General features: G+C 38.2%; 1 protein-coding gene across 1 annotated transcript in view; it reads right to left on the minus strand.

Annotated features, from left to right (window-relative positions):
- aldh1l2 (aldehyde dehydrogenase 1 family, member L2) overlaps positions 1 to 20,035 on the minus strand; it is a 35,015-nt gene that overhangs the window by 14,499 nt on the left and 481 nt on the right. Inside the window, 9 exon segments of the mRNA XM_079581324.1 lie at positions 2,076 to 2,167; positions 2,233 to 2,358; positions 3,978 to 4,112; positions 4,205 to 4,294; positions 7,420 to 7,521; positions 9,933 to 10,098; positions 15,308 to 15,410; positions 15,413 to 15,541; positions 18,143 to 18,287. Coding sequence (XP_079437450.1) covers positions 2,076 to 2,167; positions 2,233 to 2,358; positions 3,978 to 4,112; positions 4,205 to 4,294; positions 7,420 to 7,521; positions 9,933 to 10,098; positions 15,308 to 15,410; positions 15,413 to 15,541; positions 18,143 to 18,287 — 1,088 coding nt within the window.

Below are 20,035 nucleotides of genomic sequence, written 5' to 3' on the forward strand. Positions count from 1 at the left end.
TACAGCGTAGCTTTGATTGGATTTTAGAATTTGTAAAAGTGTGGTTTTCTGTCACACATTCAGATACAATTCATGTCGATACAGATTGGAGAACATGTAGAGTTCGGGAAATTCCACAGTTACCATGGAGATCCGCCATCTTTGCAGCTGTTAGCAAACATTTCCATTGACTAACATTAGCTAAAAACAGTGTAAAAAGTGGAGAAAAAAGCCGTGGAACAGCTCTATGCCTTTGTTAAGTGTGACGTCACGACTTCCGAGTCCGGGTCCTCACAGACCGGCAAATATGTGAGAAAAAACATTAAAAACTCTTTAAAAAAAACATAAATATTTGTGAAACTCAACATAGAGTCACTGAACCTACTTATTTCTCAGACTCATTAGCCAAAAATGCTGCAATTACTGCCAAAAAAAGTTGTAAATACTAAAGTCAGTACTTCCGGGGTTAGCGTAGCGTTAGCATTTATCTCCGCTAAACCCGTATGTAGCGATTTTGGTAAATATTACTTTTCTAGCAGCAGGTTCAGCATGTTTGACTCATGGTTCTGATAAATAAGTCTGTTCAGTAACTCTCTGTTGAGTTTCAGAAATATTGATTGTGGTTTTAAAAAGTTTTTTTGTAGTTTCTCGCACGTCTGTGAACCAGGAAGTCGAGCTGTGACGTCACCACTGAACACACGTATCACAGAGCAGGAGAAAATGACCTTTAGTACAAGGGGTGTCAAACTCATATAACGTGAACAGGAAAACACTATTGAAAAACATCTTTGACTGTAGAAAAATGATGGAAAAAAATGGAAATGGAAAGAAATTGGGTCGAAAAATTAGGAAAAATGAAAAAAGAAATGAAAAAATAGGGAAAATATTAGTAAAAATATTGGGTCAAAAAATGGGGAAAAATGAAAAAAAGATTGGGAAAATAGGGAAAATATTACTAAAAAATGGGTCAAAAACTTGGGAAAAATAAAAAAATGGGAAAAATGAAAAAAAAAATTGGGTCAAAAATTGGGGGGAAAAAATAAAATAAATTGGGGAAAATGAAAAATGAAATAGGACAACAGGGAAAATCTTAGTAAAAAAAATTGGGTCAAAAAATTGGGAAAAATGAAAAAAAAAAATTGGGTCAAAAAATTGGGAAAAATAAAAAAAAGAAATGCGAAAATAGGGAAAATATTAGTAAAAATATTTGGTAAAAAAATGGAAAAAATGAAAAAACAAATTGGGTCAAAAATTGGGAAAAATGAACAAAAAAATGGGTACAAAAATTGGGGAAAATGAAAAAAGAAATGAGAAAATAGGGAAAATATTAGTAAATATATTGGGTCAAAAAATTGGGAAAAATGAAAAAAAAATTGGGTCAAAAAAATTGGGAAAAAGAAAAAAAGAAATGCGAAAATAGGGAAAATATTAGTAAAAAATATTGGGTAAAAAAATTGGAAAAAATGAAAAAACAAATTGGGTCAAAAATTGGGAAAAATGAAAAAAAAAATGGGGAAAAAAATTGGGGAAAATGAAGAAAGAAATGAGAAAATAGGGAAAATATTAGTAAAAATACTGGCTCTAAAAATTAGGATAAATGAAAAAAGAAATGGGACAACAGGGAAAATCTTAGTAAAAAAAATTGGGTCAAAAAATTGGGAAAAATGAAAAAAAAATGGGAAAATGAAAAAAAAAATTGAGTCAAAAAAATTGGGAAAAATAAAAAAAGAAATGCGAAAATAGGGAAAATATTAGTAAAAATATTGGGTCAAAAAATTGGAAAAACTGAAAAAAAAAATTGGGTCAAAAAATTGGGAAAAATTTAAAAAAGAGCTTCTCGAATGGATATGTGCCAACGCCTCATTTGAAAGCTAAGACCTCCAAAAATTAGCTTAACATTATAGTTGTTGCCTTGTTTTCATCCATGTTTTTTTTCTTTTTTTCCCCCTTTTTTATTTTTATTTTTTGATGACCAACAGCATCCAAACTTGAATATAAAGATTTGATGTTTCTGCTAACTTCTCTGAACCTAAACCTTTGTGTCCGATACCAGACTGTGATGGTTTAACCCGGCTCGATGCTCGCTAAGTCCTGACCTGACCACGTCCATGGAGGCGGCTCCAGATTTGAAGAAGTCCGTGGCGTCTTCCACCGCCGGCACGTTGCTCAGGATGCCCTTCCAGATGTTCTGTGAAACATGAAGAACGTGTGAGTCTGAGGCAAAGACACGGGACGGGTTCCAGCCCAGCGTACCCGGATCTCCTCGGCCGTCTTCCTCTCGTCGTCCGTGAGCTCCACGCTGGAGCTCTCGCCCGACGAGAAGTACTTGGAGGCCGGGATCATCTTCCCGTCCTCGAACTGCAGGTTCTTCACCAGGAGCTGAGCAGGAAGGAAAGGCACGTGAGTCTGAGCTTCACACACAAGAGTCTGAGCTTCACACACAGGTTAGAGAAGCTGTCGTCGTAGTTCATTCACTCATCTACATTTCCTTCAGTAAAGTCCGAGACACTTTTAAGAGAAGTTATATCAGAATTGAACAGATGCCATTTTATTTTGTTTTTATAAGGAGGCCACACCCCCTTTGCTCTGTCCAATCCCGTCAGACCTTGGGGACTGGGCAGAGAAGCTCTACATAAAACCGATGCATTATTATTATTATTTTTTTTTATTTATTTTTTTTCTCACTTTTTCCTCTCGTTTTTTTATCACTTTTTTTCCCACTTTTCGTCATTTTCCCCCCACTTTTTGTCACTTTTTTCAAATTTTTTAATGACTTTTTTCCCACTTTTTCCCCCCACTTTTTCGTTACTTTTTTATCACTTTTTTCCTACTTTTTCCCCCACTTTTTTGTCACTTTTTTCGCTTTTTTTCCCCTTTTTTGTCACTTTTTTCCCTTTTTTTCCCCCTTTTTTCCCACTTTTTCGTTCCATTGGTAGGAACAGTGTTAGTAATAATAGTATTAATAGTAATAGTAACAGCAATAGTAATAGTAGCAGTAATAGTAATAGTAACAGTAACAGTAATAGTAGTAGTAACAGTAACAGTAATAGTAATAGTAACAGTAATAGTAATAGTAATAGTAATCCCAGTTGTAACTCACAGCCTTCCCGTCGGAGCCGAACAGCACCAGTAATAGTAACAGTAATAGTAATAGTAATAGTAATAGTAACAGTAACAGTAACAGTAATAGTAGTAGTAACAGTAACAGTAATAGTAATAGTAACAGTAATAGTAATAGTAATAGTAATCCCAGTTGTAACTCACAGCCTTCCCGTCGGAGCCGAACAGCACCAGTAATAGTAACAGTAATAGTAATAGTAATAGTAACAGTAATAGTAACAGTAACAGTAGTAGTAATAGTAATAGTAACAGTAACAGTAATAGTAACAGTAACAGTAATAGTAGCAGTAATAGTAATAGTAATAGTAATAGTAATAGTAACAGTAACAGTAACAGTAATAGTAACAGTAACAGTAACAGTAACAGTAATAGTAATCCCAGTTGTAACTCACAGCCTTCCCGTCGGAGCCGAACAGCACCAGTAATAGTAACAGTAATAGTAATAGTTGTAGTAATACTAATAGTAGCAGTAATAGTAGTAGTAATAGTTGTAGTAACAGTAGTAGTAATAGTAATAGTAATAGTAATAGTAATAGTAATAGTAACTGTAACTCACAGCCTTCCCGTCGGAGCCGAACAGCACCAGTAATAGTAACAGTAATAGTAATAGTTGTAGTAATACTAATAGTAGCAGTAATAGTAGTAGTAATAGTTGTAGTAACAGTAGTAGTAATAGTAATAGTAATAGTAATAGTAATAGTAATAGTAACTGTAACTCACAGCCTTCCCGTCGGAGCCGAACAGCACCAGTAATAGTAACAGTAATAGTAATAGTTGTAGTAATACTAATAGTAGCAGTAATAGTAGTAGTAATAGTTGTAGTAACAGTAATAGTAATAGTAACAGTAATAGTAATAGTAATAGTAACTGTAACTCACAGCCTTCCCGTCGGAGCCGAACAGCACCAGTCCGTTCTTGGACACGACTCCCGGTCGAGCCGCTCCCTCGACGGGCAGAGCTTCTCCATCCGGGACGGAGCCGCTCAGCAAAGAGGAGCCGTACAGGGTCACGGCCTGAGGGGGGGGGCGAGGGGGGGGGGGACAGGTCATGGGACAGGCTGGTGCTGGATGTTACTTTGTTCTTCCTGCGGCGGCTGAACTCTCACCTGTCCGTCCAGCAGCGTCCAGGCCCCGGGGACTTTGTCGTGTCCTCGGATCCAGTTGTGGATGGACTCGGCCGACAGAGACATGTCCACCTGAGACACAAACAGAGGGGTCTGAGGACGGGCTTTAGCTCAGGGGTCTGCGGGGTTTTTAACTTAAAGCAGCGATAATGAAGGAGACGCCCGGGTCAGAGGTCACAAGATTGGGGAAAATGAAAAAAAATGGAGTAAAAAAATGTGGAAAAATAATAAATAAATAAAAACTGGTAAAAAAAATGGGAAAAATGAAGAAGAAAAAAAGGGGGGAAATGGGGAAAATATAAGTAAAAAAATTTGTGTCAAAATTTTTGAAAAAAAAAAAAATATTAGCAAAACAATTGGGTCACAAAATTGGGGAAAATGAAAAAAAATTGGGTAAAAAAATAATATGTATTTTTTTTTAAACGGGTAAAAAAAAATGGGAAAAACAAAAAATAAAAAAAAAAGGGGGGAAATGGGGAAAATATTAGTATAAAAATCGTGTCAAATTTTAAAAAAAAATCAAAACAAAATATGGGAAAATATTAGCAAAACAATTGGGTCAAAAAATTGGGAAAATGAAAAAAAATTGGGTAAATTTTTAGTTGAAAAAAAAAAAAACGGGTAAAAAAAAATGGGAAAAATGAAAAGAAAAAGGGGGGAAATGGGGAAAATATTAGTAAAAAAATCGTGTCAAAAAATTTGGAATTTTTTTTTTTTAAAATTGGGAAAATATTAGTAAAAGAAAATTGGGAAAAATGAAAAATCTAAAAGGGGGAAATATTAGCAAAATAATTGGGTCAAAAAATTGGGGGAAAAAAAGGGTAAAAATTGGGAAAATGAAAAAAAAAATTGGGTAAAATTTTTTGGAAAAATAAAAAATAAAAAAATAAAAAAAAAGGGGGGGGGGGATATTGGTAAAAGAAAGTGGGTCAAAAAAGTGGGAAAATGAAAAACAAAAAGGGGAAAATGGGGAACATATTGGCAAAAAAATTGGGTCAAAAAATTGGGGAAAATGAAATTGGGCCAAAAAAAATGGGAAAATTAAAAAAAATTGAAGAAAAATTAAATTAAAAAAAGGGGGGGGGGGGGGGGATGGGGAAAATATTAGTAAAAGAAATTGGGTCAAAAATAAAGGAAGAAAATTGGGGGGAAATGCTACTGTTGTCCCTGGACCAAAAGCATCATAACTTCAACTTAAAGATAGAAGTTTTTCCGGTTCCTGCTTCTGACACTTTCATTTATCCTTCACCAGTGGAGCCTTAGCTTGTCTACGACAGCGCCCTGGCATCATTAACGGTGCTCAGTCCTCCCAGCGAGATGCAGGACTGTTCCTTTAACTTTCGAGTGTTTTACTGAACACTGAACTTTCGTGCTCGGGGCAGAATGGGGATGATTTCGTAACGGTCCACGTCTGAGAACCAGAGGGATCTGGTCGACTCCTGCTCAAACACACGTGGAGCCGGCGCTGACGGGGCTAAGAATAAACACCGCGTGGGCCGCGCTTTCGGAGACGTGGCCCGGGCCGGCCAATCAGAGCGCGGGACGGCCCCACCCCGGCGCCGCCACTGAAGAGCTCTTTGACGAACGGCTGCCAGCGAGAGCGGCCGCGGCGCAGGGGGAAAATTCCACCCGGTGAATGAGCAGGTTTGTCAGGGAGAGGGGGGGGGGGAGGGGGGGGAGAGGGGGGAGAATTATGCAGTTTAAGTTTTAGGTTTGAGGTGAGAAGCTGCAGCTGAACAGGAAACTTTATAAATGTAGAGACTTCACTGTGAAACTTCTGCAGGAGAGGCATGAATATGAGGAGAAAATGTGCTGCAAGTTTCACCTTTTTTCACCTCAGTTTCACCAAGCGCATTTTCTCCAGTTCAGCTTTACCCAAATCTAAAAGCTTCTTTAACAAAGCGTACAAAATAACAAGGATGAAAAAGTGAGAAAAAAGTGAGAAAAAAGTGAGAAAAAAGTGGGAAAAAAGTGACGAAAAAGTAATGAAAAAGTGGGAAAAAGTGATGGAAAAGTGAGAAAAAAGTGATGGAAAAGTGGGAAAGAAAATGGGGGGAAAAGCGACAAAAAGTGAGAAAAAAGAGATGAAAAATTGAGGGGAAAAAGTGGGAAAAAAGTGAGAAAAAAGTGACGAAAAAGTAAGAAAAAAGTGATGGAAAATTGAGGGGGAAAAAGTGTGAAAAAGTGAGTGGGGCATGGCTAAGGCAGGGGTTCCCCTGTTACTTGCCCCTGATCGGGAGCTTGGAAAAAAAAAGTGATGGAAAAAGTGACGAAAAAGTGGGAAAAATTTAGAAAAAAGTGACGAAAGAGTGAGAAAAAAGAGATGAAAAATTGAGGGGGAAAAAGTGGGGGAAAAAGTGATGAAAAAGTGATGAAAAAGTGAGAAAAAAGTGATGGAAAAGTGAGAAAAAAGTGATGGAAAAGTGAGAAAAAAGTGATGGAAAAGTGATGAAAAAGTGATGGAAAAGTGATGAAAAAGTGATGAAAAAGTGGGGGAAAAAGTGGGAAAAAAGCGACAAAAAGTCAGAAAAATTTAGAAAAAAGTGATGAAAAGGTGAGAAAAAAAGAGATGAAAAATTTAGAAAAATGTGCAAAAAACGTAGAAAAAAGAGCCAAATGTGTCGAAAAAAATTGAAAAAAGTGACGAAAAAAGTGACAAAAATTTTGAAAACGTGACGAAAGAGTGAGAAAAATGAAAAATTGAGAAAAACGTGAGAAAAAGTGAGAAAAAATTGAGGAAAAATTGAAAAGAGTGACGAAAAAGTGAAAAAAGGGACGAAAAATTTAGGAAAAAATGAAAAAAATGGACGAAAAAGTTAGAAAAAAGTGGGGGAAAAGTGATGCAAATTTGAGAAAAAAGCGATTAAAAAAGGTGAGCGGCACACGGCTAAGGCAGGGGTTCACCTGTTACTTGCCCCTGATCAGGAGCTCGGGTTAGGTTTATGGTTATGATTAGGTTTATGATTAGGGTTAGGAAATGTGATAGAAGGTCTTGGTTTTCAAATGAAGCATCACACTGGCCAATAGGCTGTAAGCTCTCCACTCAATACGCTCTGAGATGTGGATGTGCAGAACTGCTGACCCTCAGATGACCGGTAACAGGGTAACAGGGTAACAGGGTAACAGGGTAACAGGGTAACAGGGTAACAGGGTAACAGGGTAACAGGGTAACAGGTTAAGTCCGGTTTGTGTCTGACCTTAGCGTTGGATTTCTTCTGGATCCCTTCATAAGTCGCTCCCTCTTCGGGCTGCGGGACCCGAGGAGCTTTCCCGTCCGCGATCAGCTGCACCGACTCCACCTGCACGGGGGAAACAGAACCTCACTCAGACCCGGGCTCAGTGATGCATTATGGGAGCTTTAATGTGACCAGTGTGGGGGAAGTGAAGCAGCGTGTGACAAACAGTGAAGTGATTAAAGGTCACTCCGACTCGGACGCTTCATGTCACGGGTCGAAGATAACGAGGGCGGCGGGAAAGTGAAGGTCATGTTTGGTGTTTCCGAACCTCTGGAGACCTCACGATTCCATACGATACATGACTCACGATAATCTCACGATACGCCGATACTGCGATAATCGATATATTGCACAGATAATCTACAAGACATCCCGATTTATCATTAAAAGAAATGTATTTGTGTGACAGTGTTTGGTCAAAGTGCTTGAAATTGTAGTGCTGCTGTTCTGACTGAATTCTTATCATTATTGGCCTCATAGAAATCAGTAGAGCCCTGCAAGCTCATTCAGGGATGAAAAAGTGAGAAAAAAGAGGCGAAAAAGTGAGAAAAAATTGACAAAAAAGTGAGAAAAAATTAATGAAAAAGTGAGAAAAAACTGACAAAAAAGTGAGAAAAAATTAATGAAAAAGTGAGAAAAAATTAATGAAAAAGTGAGAAAAAAGTGGCAAAAAAGTGACGAAAAGTGAGAAAAAAGTGATGAAAATTTGAGAAAAAATTAGAAATACAGGGATGAAAAAGTGAGAAAAAAGTGGCAAAAAAGTGAGAAAAAATTAATGAAAAAGTGAGAAAAAATTGACAAAAAAGTGAGAAAAAATTAATGAAAAAGTGAGAAAAAATTATTGAAAAAGTGAGAAAAAAGTGGCAAAAAAGTGACGAAAAGTGAGAAAAAAGTGATGAAAATTTGAGAAAAAATTTGAAATACAGGGATAAAAAAGTGAGAAAAAAGTGCCGAAAAAGTGAGAAAAAAATTGACAAAAAAGTGACGAAAAAAGTGGGAAAAAAGTGATGAAAATTTGAGAAAAAAGTGGCGAAAAAGGGACGAAAAAGTGAGAAAAAAGTGGGAAAAAAGTGATGAAAATTGAAATACAGGGGTGAATACAGGGATGAAAACGTGAGAAAAAAGTGCTGAAAAAGTGAGAAAAAAGTGGCAAAAAAGTTAGAATAAAGTGAGAATAAAGTGAGAAAAAAGTGATGAAAATTTGAGAAAAAAATTAGAAATACAGGGATGAAAAAGTGAGAAAAAAGTGCCAAAAGTAATGAAAAAAGTGCAGAAAAAGTGAGAAAAAAAGTGACGAAAAAAGTGGGGGAAAAATGAGCGGCTCACGGCTAAGGCAGGGGTTCACCTGTTACTTGCCGCCCCCCCTGATCGGGAGCTCGGGTTAGGGTTATGGTGTTACCGTATACTTTCCATAAAGCTTACTAGGCCGGCACTACTTAGCGTCACAGCGCCACACACAGGCTTGGTGGATGTATCGCAGTGTTTCACACACACGGCTTCATTCATCTAATCAGCGTCCTCGTGTGCAACAATATTAGAGAGAAATGGATTGATTTGTTTAGCCTCTTAACCCCTTAACTCCCACCTGAACGGATCCCATTTTCTACAGTTTGGCTTTACCCTAATCAAAAAGCTTCTTGGGGAAAAAGCACCAAAACAGCCACAAAAAATGAGAAGAAAACAAGGATGTGAACGCAACAAAAATGTGACAAAAATTCAACAAAAAAGTGACAAAAATTCAACAAAAACTCAACAAAAATTCAACAAAAATGTGACAAAAATTCTACAAAAAATCAACAAAAATTCAACAAAAACTCAACAAAAAAATGACAAAAATTCAACAAAAATTCAGCAAAAATGTGACAAAAATCCAACAAAAATTTGACAAAAATTCAACAAAAATGTGACAAAAATTCAACAAAAATGTGACAAAAATGTGACAAAAATTCAACAAAAATTCAACAAAAATTCAACAAAAATTCAACAAAAATTCAACAAAAATTCAACAAAAATTCAACAAAAACTCAACAAAAATTCAACAAAAATGTGACAAAAATTCAACAAAAATTCAACAAAAATTCAACAAAAATTCAACAAAAATTCAACAAAAATTCAACAAAAATTCAACAAAAATTTGACAAAAATTTGACAAAAACTCAACAAAAAAATGACACAAATTCAACAAAAATGACAAAAATTCCTCGCATTTTGTCACTTTTTGGACATTTCATTTCATTGATTTTTGTCACTTTTCTGTTGCTCTTTTGTGGCTTTTTTCCTCCGTTTTTGCTGCTTTTGTGTCACTTTTTTGGTGAGGTTTTTGTGACGTTTTCATCCTTGTTTTGACACTTTCTTTCAAGAAGCTTTTAGATTTGGTTAAAGCTGAACTGGAGAAAAACGTGCTCGGTTCCGGCGGGGGTTAAGAGGTTAGAGAAGTAAAACAAGTGTGTAGTGTGTCGTGTATCCGTGGTCACCATGGCCTTGATGCCCTCGGGGAACAGGAAGCGGTTGTACAGCGAGTCCACGGTGTCGTTGGGCTCCACGGGACACTCCCTCTGCAGGAGGACGGGCCCCGTGTCCAGGCCGTCGTCCGCCCAGAACACGCTGAAGCCGGCCTTCTTATCCCCGTGGATCAGCGTCCTGGGAGAAAACACCTAAAACTTCAGGACGAGTCTCTGGAACCAGGTTAATAAACTAGTTAATGATACTGAACCATGACTGAAGGAGAATAAACTAGTTAATGATACTGAACCATGACTGAAGGAGGAAATGGAGGCAGTAAAACACTCAGAGTCTGATGATAACAACAGCTTTATGACCCACTTTAGCTGATAACAAACCATAATCTCAACCAGTGGTTCTCAACCGGTGGGTCGCGAGCCTTTCCCTGAAAACATGTCTTATCTCATCACGGTGTGACCCACTTTTGAGTCCCTTATGGTTAACTTAACACCATCTCTCTCCCATTTCATTCTCAAAGGTAATTGTGGATGCAGTACACTTTCTGGCCACCAGCGTCAAACTGGGGGCGCTGTTTCACTCCTTTCGCAAAGTTAAGGAAACACTGTTGTGGCGTCTTGGTGTTTATCAATCACAGAGCGTTTAAACTTTCCAATTTTTCCAACTTAAATAGTGGATAGACCTAGGTTTAAATGTGTGGTTTTATTTTGACCACAGCCAAGAAGCCTGTGATGACCCTGGATGAACTGCAGAGAGACACAGCTCAGGTGGGGGAAACTGTCCACATGGTGGCCTCCATCACTTCATGATTGTGAGTCACTTAGTGTGTGTCTTTCACATAAAATTTCAGTTAAATATATTTATGTGTATAGCCCATAGTATGGAAAAATGTCGAAAAGTTAAAGGGGTGCCCAAACCTTTGCATCCACTGTATCTATGCAAATATCAGGCTACATTAAAATAAATTATTACACGGCTCTTCACAATGTAAGTAGAAGCTCCGTTGATTTGAATGGGATTTCCCAACATTCTACCGGTCATTATTTTCTGATAAAGGACGTCTGAGAAAAATAATGATGCTGCCAATGGCAACGGAGTTAGCATTGGCTATGCTAAAGTGGCTATGATAGTTAGCATCAGAGGTCCCTATGCTAAAGTGGCTATGATAGTTAGCATCAGAGGTCCCTATGCTAAAGTGGCTATGATAGTTAGCATCAGAGGTCCCTATGCTAAAGTGGCTATGATAGTTAGCATCAGAGGTCCCTATGCTAAAGTGGCTATGATAGTTAGCATCAGAGGTCCCTATGCTAAAGTGGCTATGATAGTTAGCACCAGAGGTCCCTATGCTAAAGTGGCTACGATAGTTAGCATCAGAGGTCCCTATGCTAAAGTGGCTATGATAGTTAGCACCAGAGGTCCTTATGCTAAAGTGGCTATGATAGTTAGCACCAGAGGTCCCTATGCTAAAGTGGCTATGATAGTTAGCATCAGAGGTCCCTATGCTAAAGTGGCTATGATAGTTAGCATCAGAGGTCCCTATGCTAAAGTGGCTATGATAGTTAGCATCAGAGGTCCCTATGCTAAAGTGGCTACGATAGTTAGCATCAGAGGTCCCTATGCTAAAGTGGCTACGATAGTTAGCACCAGAGGTCCCTATGCTAAAGTGGCTATGATAGTTAGCATCAGAGGTCACTATGCTAAAGTGGCTACGATAGTTAGCATCAGAGGTCCCTATGCTAAAGTGGCTACGATAGTTAGCACCAGAGGTCCCTATGCTAAAGTGGCTATGATAGTTAGCATCAGAGGTCCCTATGCTAAAGTGGCTATGATAGTTAGCATCAGAGGTCCCTATGGTAAAGTGGCTATGATAGTTAGCACCAGAGGTCCCTATGCTAAAGTGGCTATGATAGTTAGCATCAGAGGTCCCTATGCTAAAGTGGCTATGATAGTTAGCATCAGAGGTCCTTATGCTAATGTGGCTATGATAGTTAGCATCAGAGGTCCTTATGCTAAAGTGGCTATGATAGTTAGCATCAGAGGTCCTTATGCTAAAGTGGCCATGATAGTTAGCATCAGAGGTCCTTATGCTAATGTGGCTATGATAGTTAGCATCAGAGGTCCCTATGCTAAAGTGGCTATGATAGTTAGCACCAGAGGTCCTTATGCTAAAGTGGCTATGATAGTTAGCATCAGAGGTCCTTATGCTAAAGTGGCTATGATAGTTAGCACCAGAGGTCCCTATGCTAAAGTGGCTATGATAGTTAGCATCAGAGGTCCCTATGCTAAAGTGGCTATGATAGTTAGCATCAGAGGTCCTTATGCTAAAGTGGCTATGATAGTTAGCACCAGAGGTCCCTATGCTAAAGTGGCTATGATAGTTAGCATCAGAGGTCCCTATGCTAAAGTGGCTATGATAGTTAGCACCAGAGGTCCCTATGCTAAAGTGGCTATGATAGTTAGCATCAGAGGTCCCTATGCTAAAGTGGCTATGATAGTTAGCATCAGAGGTCCTTATGCTAATGTGGCTATGATAGTTAGCATCAGAGGTCCCTATGCTAAAGTGGCTATGATAGTTAGCACCAGAGGTCCTTATGCTAAAGTGGCTATGATAGTTAGCACTAGAGGTCCCTATGCTAAAGTGGCTATGATAGTTAGCACCAGAGGTCCTTATGCTAAAGTGGCTATGATAGTTAGCACCAGAGGTCCCTATGCTAAAGTGGCTATGATAGTTAGCATCAGAGGTCCCTATGCTAAAGTGGCTATGATAGTTAGCATCAGAGGTCCCTATGCTATAGTGGCTATGATAGTTAGCATCAGAGGTCCCTATGCTAAAGTGGCTATGATAGTTAGCATCAGAGGTCCCTATGCTAAAGTGGCTATGATAGTTAGCATCAGAGGTCCCTATGCTAAAGTGGCTATGATAGTTAGCATCAGAGGTCCCTATGCTAAAGTGGCTATGATAGTTAGCATCAGAGGTCCCTATGCTAAAGTGGCTATGATAGTTAGCATCAGAGGTCCCTATGCTAAAGAGGCTATGATAGTTATCCTAGTTGGAACTATTGGCAAATAGGCTAGCTGCTAGCCTTGCTGCTTCTAGCCTAGCCAAACGTCGAGCAACGCGCAAACTTTTGGGAACTATTTGTCGTGGAAGTCATTAAATAAACCTTTGGACCTTCATAAAAGCCAGCGTTCTATACATTATCCCTTACTTAACTCTGGCAAAATCCAAGTTTTAGTGAAATAAAATCAATTATAGTGGAAATATAGTGCAAAATGTAAACAACAACAACAACACCTGTATCTGCAGTGACTTTACCTCATTCGTTCACTCAAAGAAAATTCCATTAGATCATTTTGAAAGTGTCAGTTCAACATAAATTCTTCAATAAGTCAATTTTTAACATGTACCTTTGTTGACGTCAACGACCTTTGCAATAAAAGTTGGAAAAATGTTAAAGTTGATGCTACAGCGCTCTGTGATTGATAAATACCAAGACAGTGTTTCCTTAACTCTGCGAAAGGAGTGAAACAGCGCCCCCAATTTGGCGCTGGTGGCCAAAAGGTGAACTGCATCTATATTTCCCATTGAGAATGAACGGGCACTTTGGGCACCCCTGAAATAGATCTTTAGATAAACATGATAACGGTGAGTTTTGTAGCTTTTGAAGGACGGCTCAAAAACACGGTCCCTGCAGCGTCTCGCTCCGATAAGAGCGAGTCCTTATCAGTGAGGGAGTTTAAACCAGTTGGAGTTTGTGGCTGAACGGACCAAACCAGTTCCTCTTATCTGTGTCCGCCCACAACATCTGTCCAGTCGGCTAAGGCTGCCCCAGAGACGAGAACCAAACTCGTACGAAACAAACTCCTTCTAAACAAACTCATACGAAACAAACTTTTAAAACAAACTCCTTCAAAATAAGGTCATTCAAAACAAGCTCCTTCAAAACAAACTCCTTCAAAATAAACAAACTCCTTCAAAAGAAACTCCTTCAAAACAAACTTTTAAAATAAACTCCTTCAAAACAAACTCAAAACAAACTCCTTCAAAACAAACTCAAAACAAACTCCTTCAAAATAAACTCCTTCAAAACAAACTCCTTCAAAACAAACTCAAAACAAACTCTTTCAAAACAAACTCCTTCAAAATAAACTCCTTCAAAATAACTCCTTCAAAATAAACTCCTTCAAAATAAACTCCTTCAAAACAAACTCTTTCAAAACAAACTCCTTCAAAATAAACTCTTTCAAAACAAACTCCTTCAAAACAAACTCAAAACAAACTCCTTCAAAATAAACTCCTTCAAAATAAACTCCTTCAAAACAAAGTCCTTCAAAATAAACTCCTTCAAAACAAACTCAAAACAAACTCCTTCAAAATAAAGTCATTCAAAACAAACTCCTTCAAAACAAACTCAAAACAAACTCCTTCAAAATAAATCGTGTCAGAGCAGAACACAAAAGGAAACACAAAGGAAAACCACTGACCTCTGACCTCTGTCCCCCCCCCCCCCCCCGAGCGTCTGAACAAAGTGTTAGCATGTGTTAGAGCATGTGTTAGCACGTGTGTTAGTGCGGGTGTTAGCGTGTGTGCTAGCGTGTGTGTTAGCACATGTGTTAGAGCATGTGTTAGGGTGTGTGTTAGCATGTGTGTTAGCGTGTGTGTTGGAGCATGTGTTAGCACGTGTGTTAGCACGTGTGTTAGCGTGTAGCATGTGTGTTAGCATGTGTGTTAGCGTGTGTGTTGGAGCATGTGTTAGCATGTGTGTTAGCATGTGCTAGCACGTGTGTTAGCGTGTGTGTTAGCGCATGTGTTAGCACGTGTGTTAGCATGTGTGCTAGCACGTGTGTTAGCGTGTGTGTTAGCGCATGTGTTAGCACGTGTGTTAGCATGTGTGCTAGCACGTGTGTTAGCATGTGTGCTAGCACGTGTGTTAGCGTGTGTGTTAGCGCATGTGTTAGCACGTGTGTTAGCATGTGTGCTAGCACGTGTGTTAGCGTGTGTGTTAGCGCATGTGTTAGCACGTGTGTTAGCATGTGTGCTAGCACGTGTGTTAGCATGTGTGCTAGCACGTGTGTTAGCGTGTGTGTTAGCGCATGTGTTAGCCATTTATGAAGTAGATGTAAACTCCTTATTACTGTATTGTGAAGTAACTTCACTTATTGCTTCTACTGCTAATGTTGAAACTGAGAGAGAGGGGGTGGAGCTAACTGAAGCCAAGCGTTGTGTCTTCCTGGTTTGTAAAATACAATAAGAAAATACGTATATTTCTCACAATAATGAGTCCCCACAGTGGCATCACATAAATGCCTATACTATAATAACTTGATCCAGTCCCTTTAAGGCGGGGCTAAGGGGTCAGCGTGAGTAAGCCCCTCCCCCTGGACTCACCAGTTGATGGCGGAGGCCCCGCGGTGCAGCGGCAGCAGCGAGGGGTGGTAGATGATGGAGCCGTGCGCCGGGTGCTCGATCACGTTCATGGGGATGAACTGGAGCAGAAGGGCATGACGTTGAGCTCGGCGCCCACGGACCTGTACGCCTCCACCACCTCGGCGATCGGCTTCCCCTTCAGGCGCCACCGCGGGAACTTAAACACCGGCGTGCCGTCCTTCTCCGCCGCCACAGCTGCGTCCGGGAGAGCGCACGGTTAGAGTCAGGGAAACAGGTACGTGCACTAGATCAGTATAAACATCACAATCTGAGCACAATAATCCACATTTTAGTTGTTTTGACTGGTTAAGAAGTTGTCGGGCATTTGTCCCAGATTATTTCACTTGTTCTGAGATGTTTCTGACTCGTTTCGATACATTTCGTCCTTATTTCAGGTCATTTTCTTTGCCAATGGGGAAAGAAAATTGTTCTCATCTCATTGGCAATTTTACTTTCTTATTAGAACTGGTCTGAAATGTCCTCAAACAAGCAAAGGAAACTTTTATTTTTGTATTTCTTTGTATTTCCCTTTTGTGTTTTTGTCCCTTTTTTATTACGTTTTTGCTGGATTTCTGTCTTTTTTTTTTTGTCTTTTTTTGCTGGATTTTTGTCATTTTTGTCATTTTTTTGCTTTTTTTTTGTCTTTTTTTCTGCTGGATTTTTGTCTTTTTTTCTGGTGGATTTTTGTCTTTTTTTGCTTGATTTTTGTCTTTTTTCTGCTGGATTTTTGTCTTTTTTCTGGTGGATTTTTGTAATTTTTTTGCCGGATTTTTGTCTTTTTTCTGCTGGATTTTTGTCTTTTTTCTGCTGGATTTTTGTCTTTTTTTGCTTGATTTTTGTCTTTTTTTTGCCGGATTTTTGTCTTTTTTCTACTGGATTTTTGTGTTTTTTCTGCTGGATTTTTGTGTTTTTTCTGCTGGATTTTTGTGTTTTTTCTGCTGGATTTTTGTAATTTTTTTGCCGGATTTTTGTCTTTTTTCTACTGGATTTTTGTCTTTTTTCTACTGGATTTTTGTCTTTTTTCTGCTGGATTTTTGTGTTTTTTCTGCTGGATTTTTGTCTTTTTTTTGCTGGATTTTTGTCTTTTTTTTCTTTTTTTTTGCTGTTTTTTTGTCTTTTTTCTGCTGGATTTTTGTCTTTTTTCTGCTGTTTTTTTGCCTTTTTTGTTGAGTTTTTGTCATTCTTAGCGTTTGTTTTGTTGCGTTTACATCCTCATTTTCTTCTCGTTTTTTGCCTCTGTTTTGAAGAAGCTTTTAGATTTGGAGAATTTGGAGAGTAAAGTAAACTGGGTCCGATCAGGAAAAGTGTCTAAATGAGTGAAAACCGCTCAAAACAAGAAACATTTCCTCAATTCAAGTCATTTAACAAAGTGTCAAAAATATCTCTTTTTTTTTAGGCCTTTTATCCAACTGTGGGACAGGGGAAAAGCGTGAAGGAGAATTTACAAACCACACTGAGAGAAAAGTGTTGATCTGGAGCCTGAGGAAGAACAAGCTCAGGCCAGTTTGTTGATTAACATTAAATCACTGAGTCAGAATCACTCACCTGTTCCGGATTATTTTATCCCTTTTTAAACCTTTATTCCACGAGCTCACTCTTTCTAACTAACTGTGACGAATGTAAAAACCGGTTCATCTCCACTAAAACCTGAAGAACAGAGACTGCATTTGCAAATAAACTTAAAAATATTCAATGTGTTGTTTTAGATTTGATATGATGGGGGCGTTACATTGGTTTCGATACCGGTACTTTAACGATACTTGGTTTCGATACCAAGATATTTGTCATATAGAACGAAAGAACAGAGGAATAATGTTCATTTATTCCTTTTCCTTCCATTTAATCCCTTTAACTACAAAATGGCAGAAAAAACACAAACATTTTTTCCCACATTTTTTTCTCCAATTATCCCGAAATGTTCACGTGTCAACCAATTTTTCATTTTTTTTCCTCCAAATTTTCCCCCAATTATTTTAAACATTTTCTACATGTTTTTACCCCAATTTCCCCAAAATATTTAACCTCTTGAGTCCCGCCTGAACCGAGAGGATCTTTTTCCTCACGTCATCAGATTTTTTTTCCATCATTTTTTTGTTGAGTATTCAACTCATTTTTGTCACTTTTTTGTAATTTTTTGTAATTTTTTTGTCACTTTTTTGTCATTTTTAGTCATTTTTTGTCATTTTTTGTCATTTTTTGTCACTTTTTGTCATTTTTTTGTCAATTTTTTATCAAATTTTTGTCACATTTTTGTCATTTTATTATCATTTTTTTGTCATTTTTTGTCATTTTTTTGTCAATTTTTTATCAAATTTTTGTCACATTTTGTCATTTTTTCGTCATTTTTTTTATAAATTTTTTGTCACATTTTAGTCATTTTTTTGTCATTTTTTTGTCATTTTTTTGTCATTTTTTGTCATTTTTTGTCACATTTTTTGTCAATTTTTTGTAATTTTTTCGTCCATTTTTTATCAAATTTTTGTGACATTTTTGTGACATTTTTGCCACTTTTTCATCAATTTTTCATCACTTTTTTGTCACATTTCCATCATTGTTTTCGTCTCAGTTTTGTCTCTATTTTCACACCTTTTTTCCAGAAGCTTTTGGATTGGGGTAAAGCCAAACTGGAGAAACTGTGCTCAGTTCATGTGGGAGTTAAGGGTTTAAAATCTTCCTGTTGGGCTTTTATTTCTTAACGTGGCGGAAACGGGCTTCCATACTTCTCGATACCTTTATGTTCCGACACCAGCAGAACCTAAACTCGTCCTGTGTCCGTCGTCCTGTGTTCGAACTCACCCAGAGGATCCGCCTTCCCGTCTCTGTCGGGCACCGTGAACACGCCCACCACCTTATGGCCCTGTTTGCGCAGGTTACTGTAGACCTCCTGCCCGAACAGACTCTGCCCGATGATGGCCAGCTTCAGCTTGTTCTGGAGGTACGACTGTGGGAGCAAACAGCAGAGTCACACCTGACACACAATAGCACAACAGCTGCAAAGATGGCGGATCTCCATGGTAACTGCGGACTTTCCCGAACTCTATTTCAGGTCGACGAAATGAACACTGATAATGAACAGTTCTGCACACTTCATTTATTCATTAAGTAGTTATAAAAGGTTAATCACTGAACTATTTATTTGTTCATGATGTTAAACAGTAACTCATCATTTATTAAGGTTAAATAAGGTGTAATTATCATAAAGTGTGATCCACATTCTCTGCTGTTCACGTCGCTCGTGCAGATCTGATTCACCACGAGTCCAACTCATTTGTGCATCAAAGTTTAAATGCACTTTGTTTAAACTCTTAACTCCCGCCTGAACCGAGAGGAGCTTTTTTCCTCACGTCAGCAGATTTTTTTTTTCCATTATTTTTTTGTTGGGGATTCAACTCATTTCTGTCATTTTTTTGTCTTTTTTTATCACTTTTTTTGTCATTTTTTCGTACATTTTTTGTGATTTTTGTGTCAATTTTTTGTCACATTTTTGTAATTTTATTTTCATTTATCGTCAATTTTTTGTAATTTTTTGGTCAAATTTGTATCGCATTTTTGTCCTTTTTTCCGTGAATTTTTTACCGCATTTTTGTCCTTTTTTCGTCATTTATTTAATGAAATTTATGTCATTTTTTTTGTCTTTTTTATCACTTTTTTCTGTCGTTTTTTCGTTAATTGTTTCGCAATTTTTTTCATCAAATCTTTCTCAATTTTTTGTAAAATTTTTGTCATTTCTTTGTCACATTTTCTGTCACATTTTTGTCCTTTTATTGTCATTTATTGTCAATTTTTTTTTTTTTTTTGGTCAAATTTGTATCACATTTTTTCGTCACATTTCTGTCATTTTTTGTTGGGTATTCAACTCATTTTTGTCATTTTTTTGGTCTTTTTTCAATCACATTTTTTGTCATTTTTTCGTTAATTTTTTTGTCATTTTTTCATCAAATCTGTGTCACATTTTTGTCATTTTTTGTGTGAATTTTTTGTCAAATTTTTATCAATTTTTTGTCACATTTTTGTCATTTTTCGTAATTTTTTTGTCAATTTCTTGCGACATTTTTGTGACATTTTTGCCACTTTTTCATCATTTTTTCATTACTTTTTTGTCACATTTCCATCATTGTTTTCGTCTCACTTCTGTCGCTATTTTCTCACCTTTTTCCCAGAAGCTTTTGGATTGGGGTAAAGCCAAACTGGAGAAAAAGTGCTCGGTTCAGGCGGGAGTTAAGGGGTTAAACACGTTCTATTCCTCAGTTACTGAAAAAACTCCTATATTCTTGTAACCCATTATAACACATTACCCCCATTTACTCTACTCTACTCTCACTGTTATGACCACGTGACTCCCTCAGTGAAAGGAGCAACAGCTGCTGCTCCAAACTGTGAGGCTACTGTAAAGGGGACCCGTTACATAACCCTCAGTGACGTGGTACAGCCCCCCCTCTACAAACCAAACCCCCCCACCTCAATAACTCTGGTAGTAAATCTAAGAATAGTCCGCGCGCGTCCTGGACATGTGCCGCGGAAACCGTATCCGAGTGAAAGTCCTGACACATGTGCGAGTTTCGGGTTCCCCAGTGCGCTGTCAGAGGAGTGCACGAGGTCCTGCCCCGTCCCCTGTCCCGGACCCACCGAGAACCGTCCCGAAAAAGCGCGACAGGCCGTCATTTCCCCGTCACCGCCGCGTATACCGGT

Source organism: Gobius niger (genome assembly GCF_951799975.1).
Source record: "Gobius niger genome assembly, chromosome: 22".
Taxonomy (NCBI): Eukaryota; Metazoa; Chordata; class Actinopteri; order Gobiiformes; family Gobiidae; genus Gobius; species Gobius niger.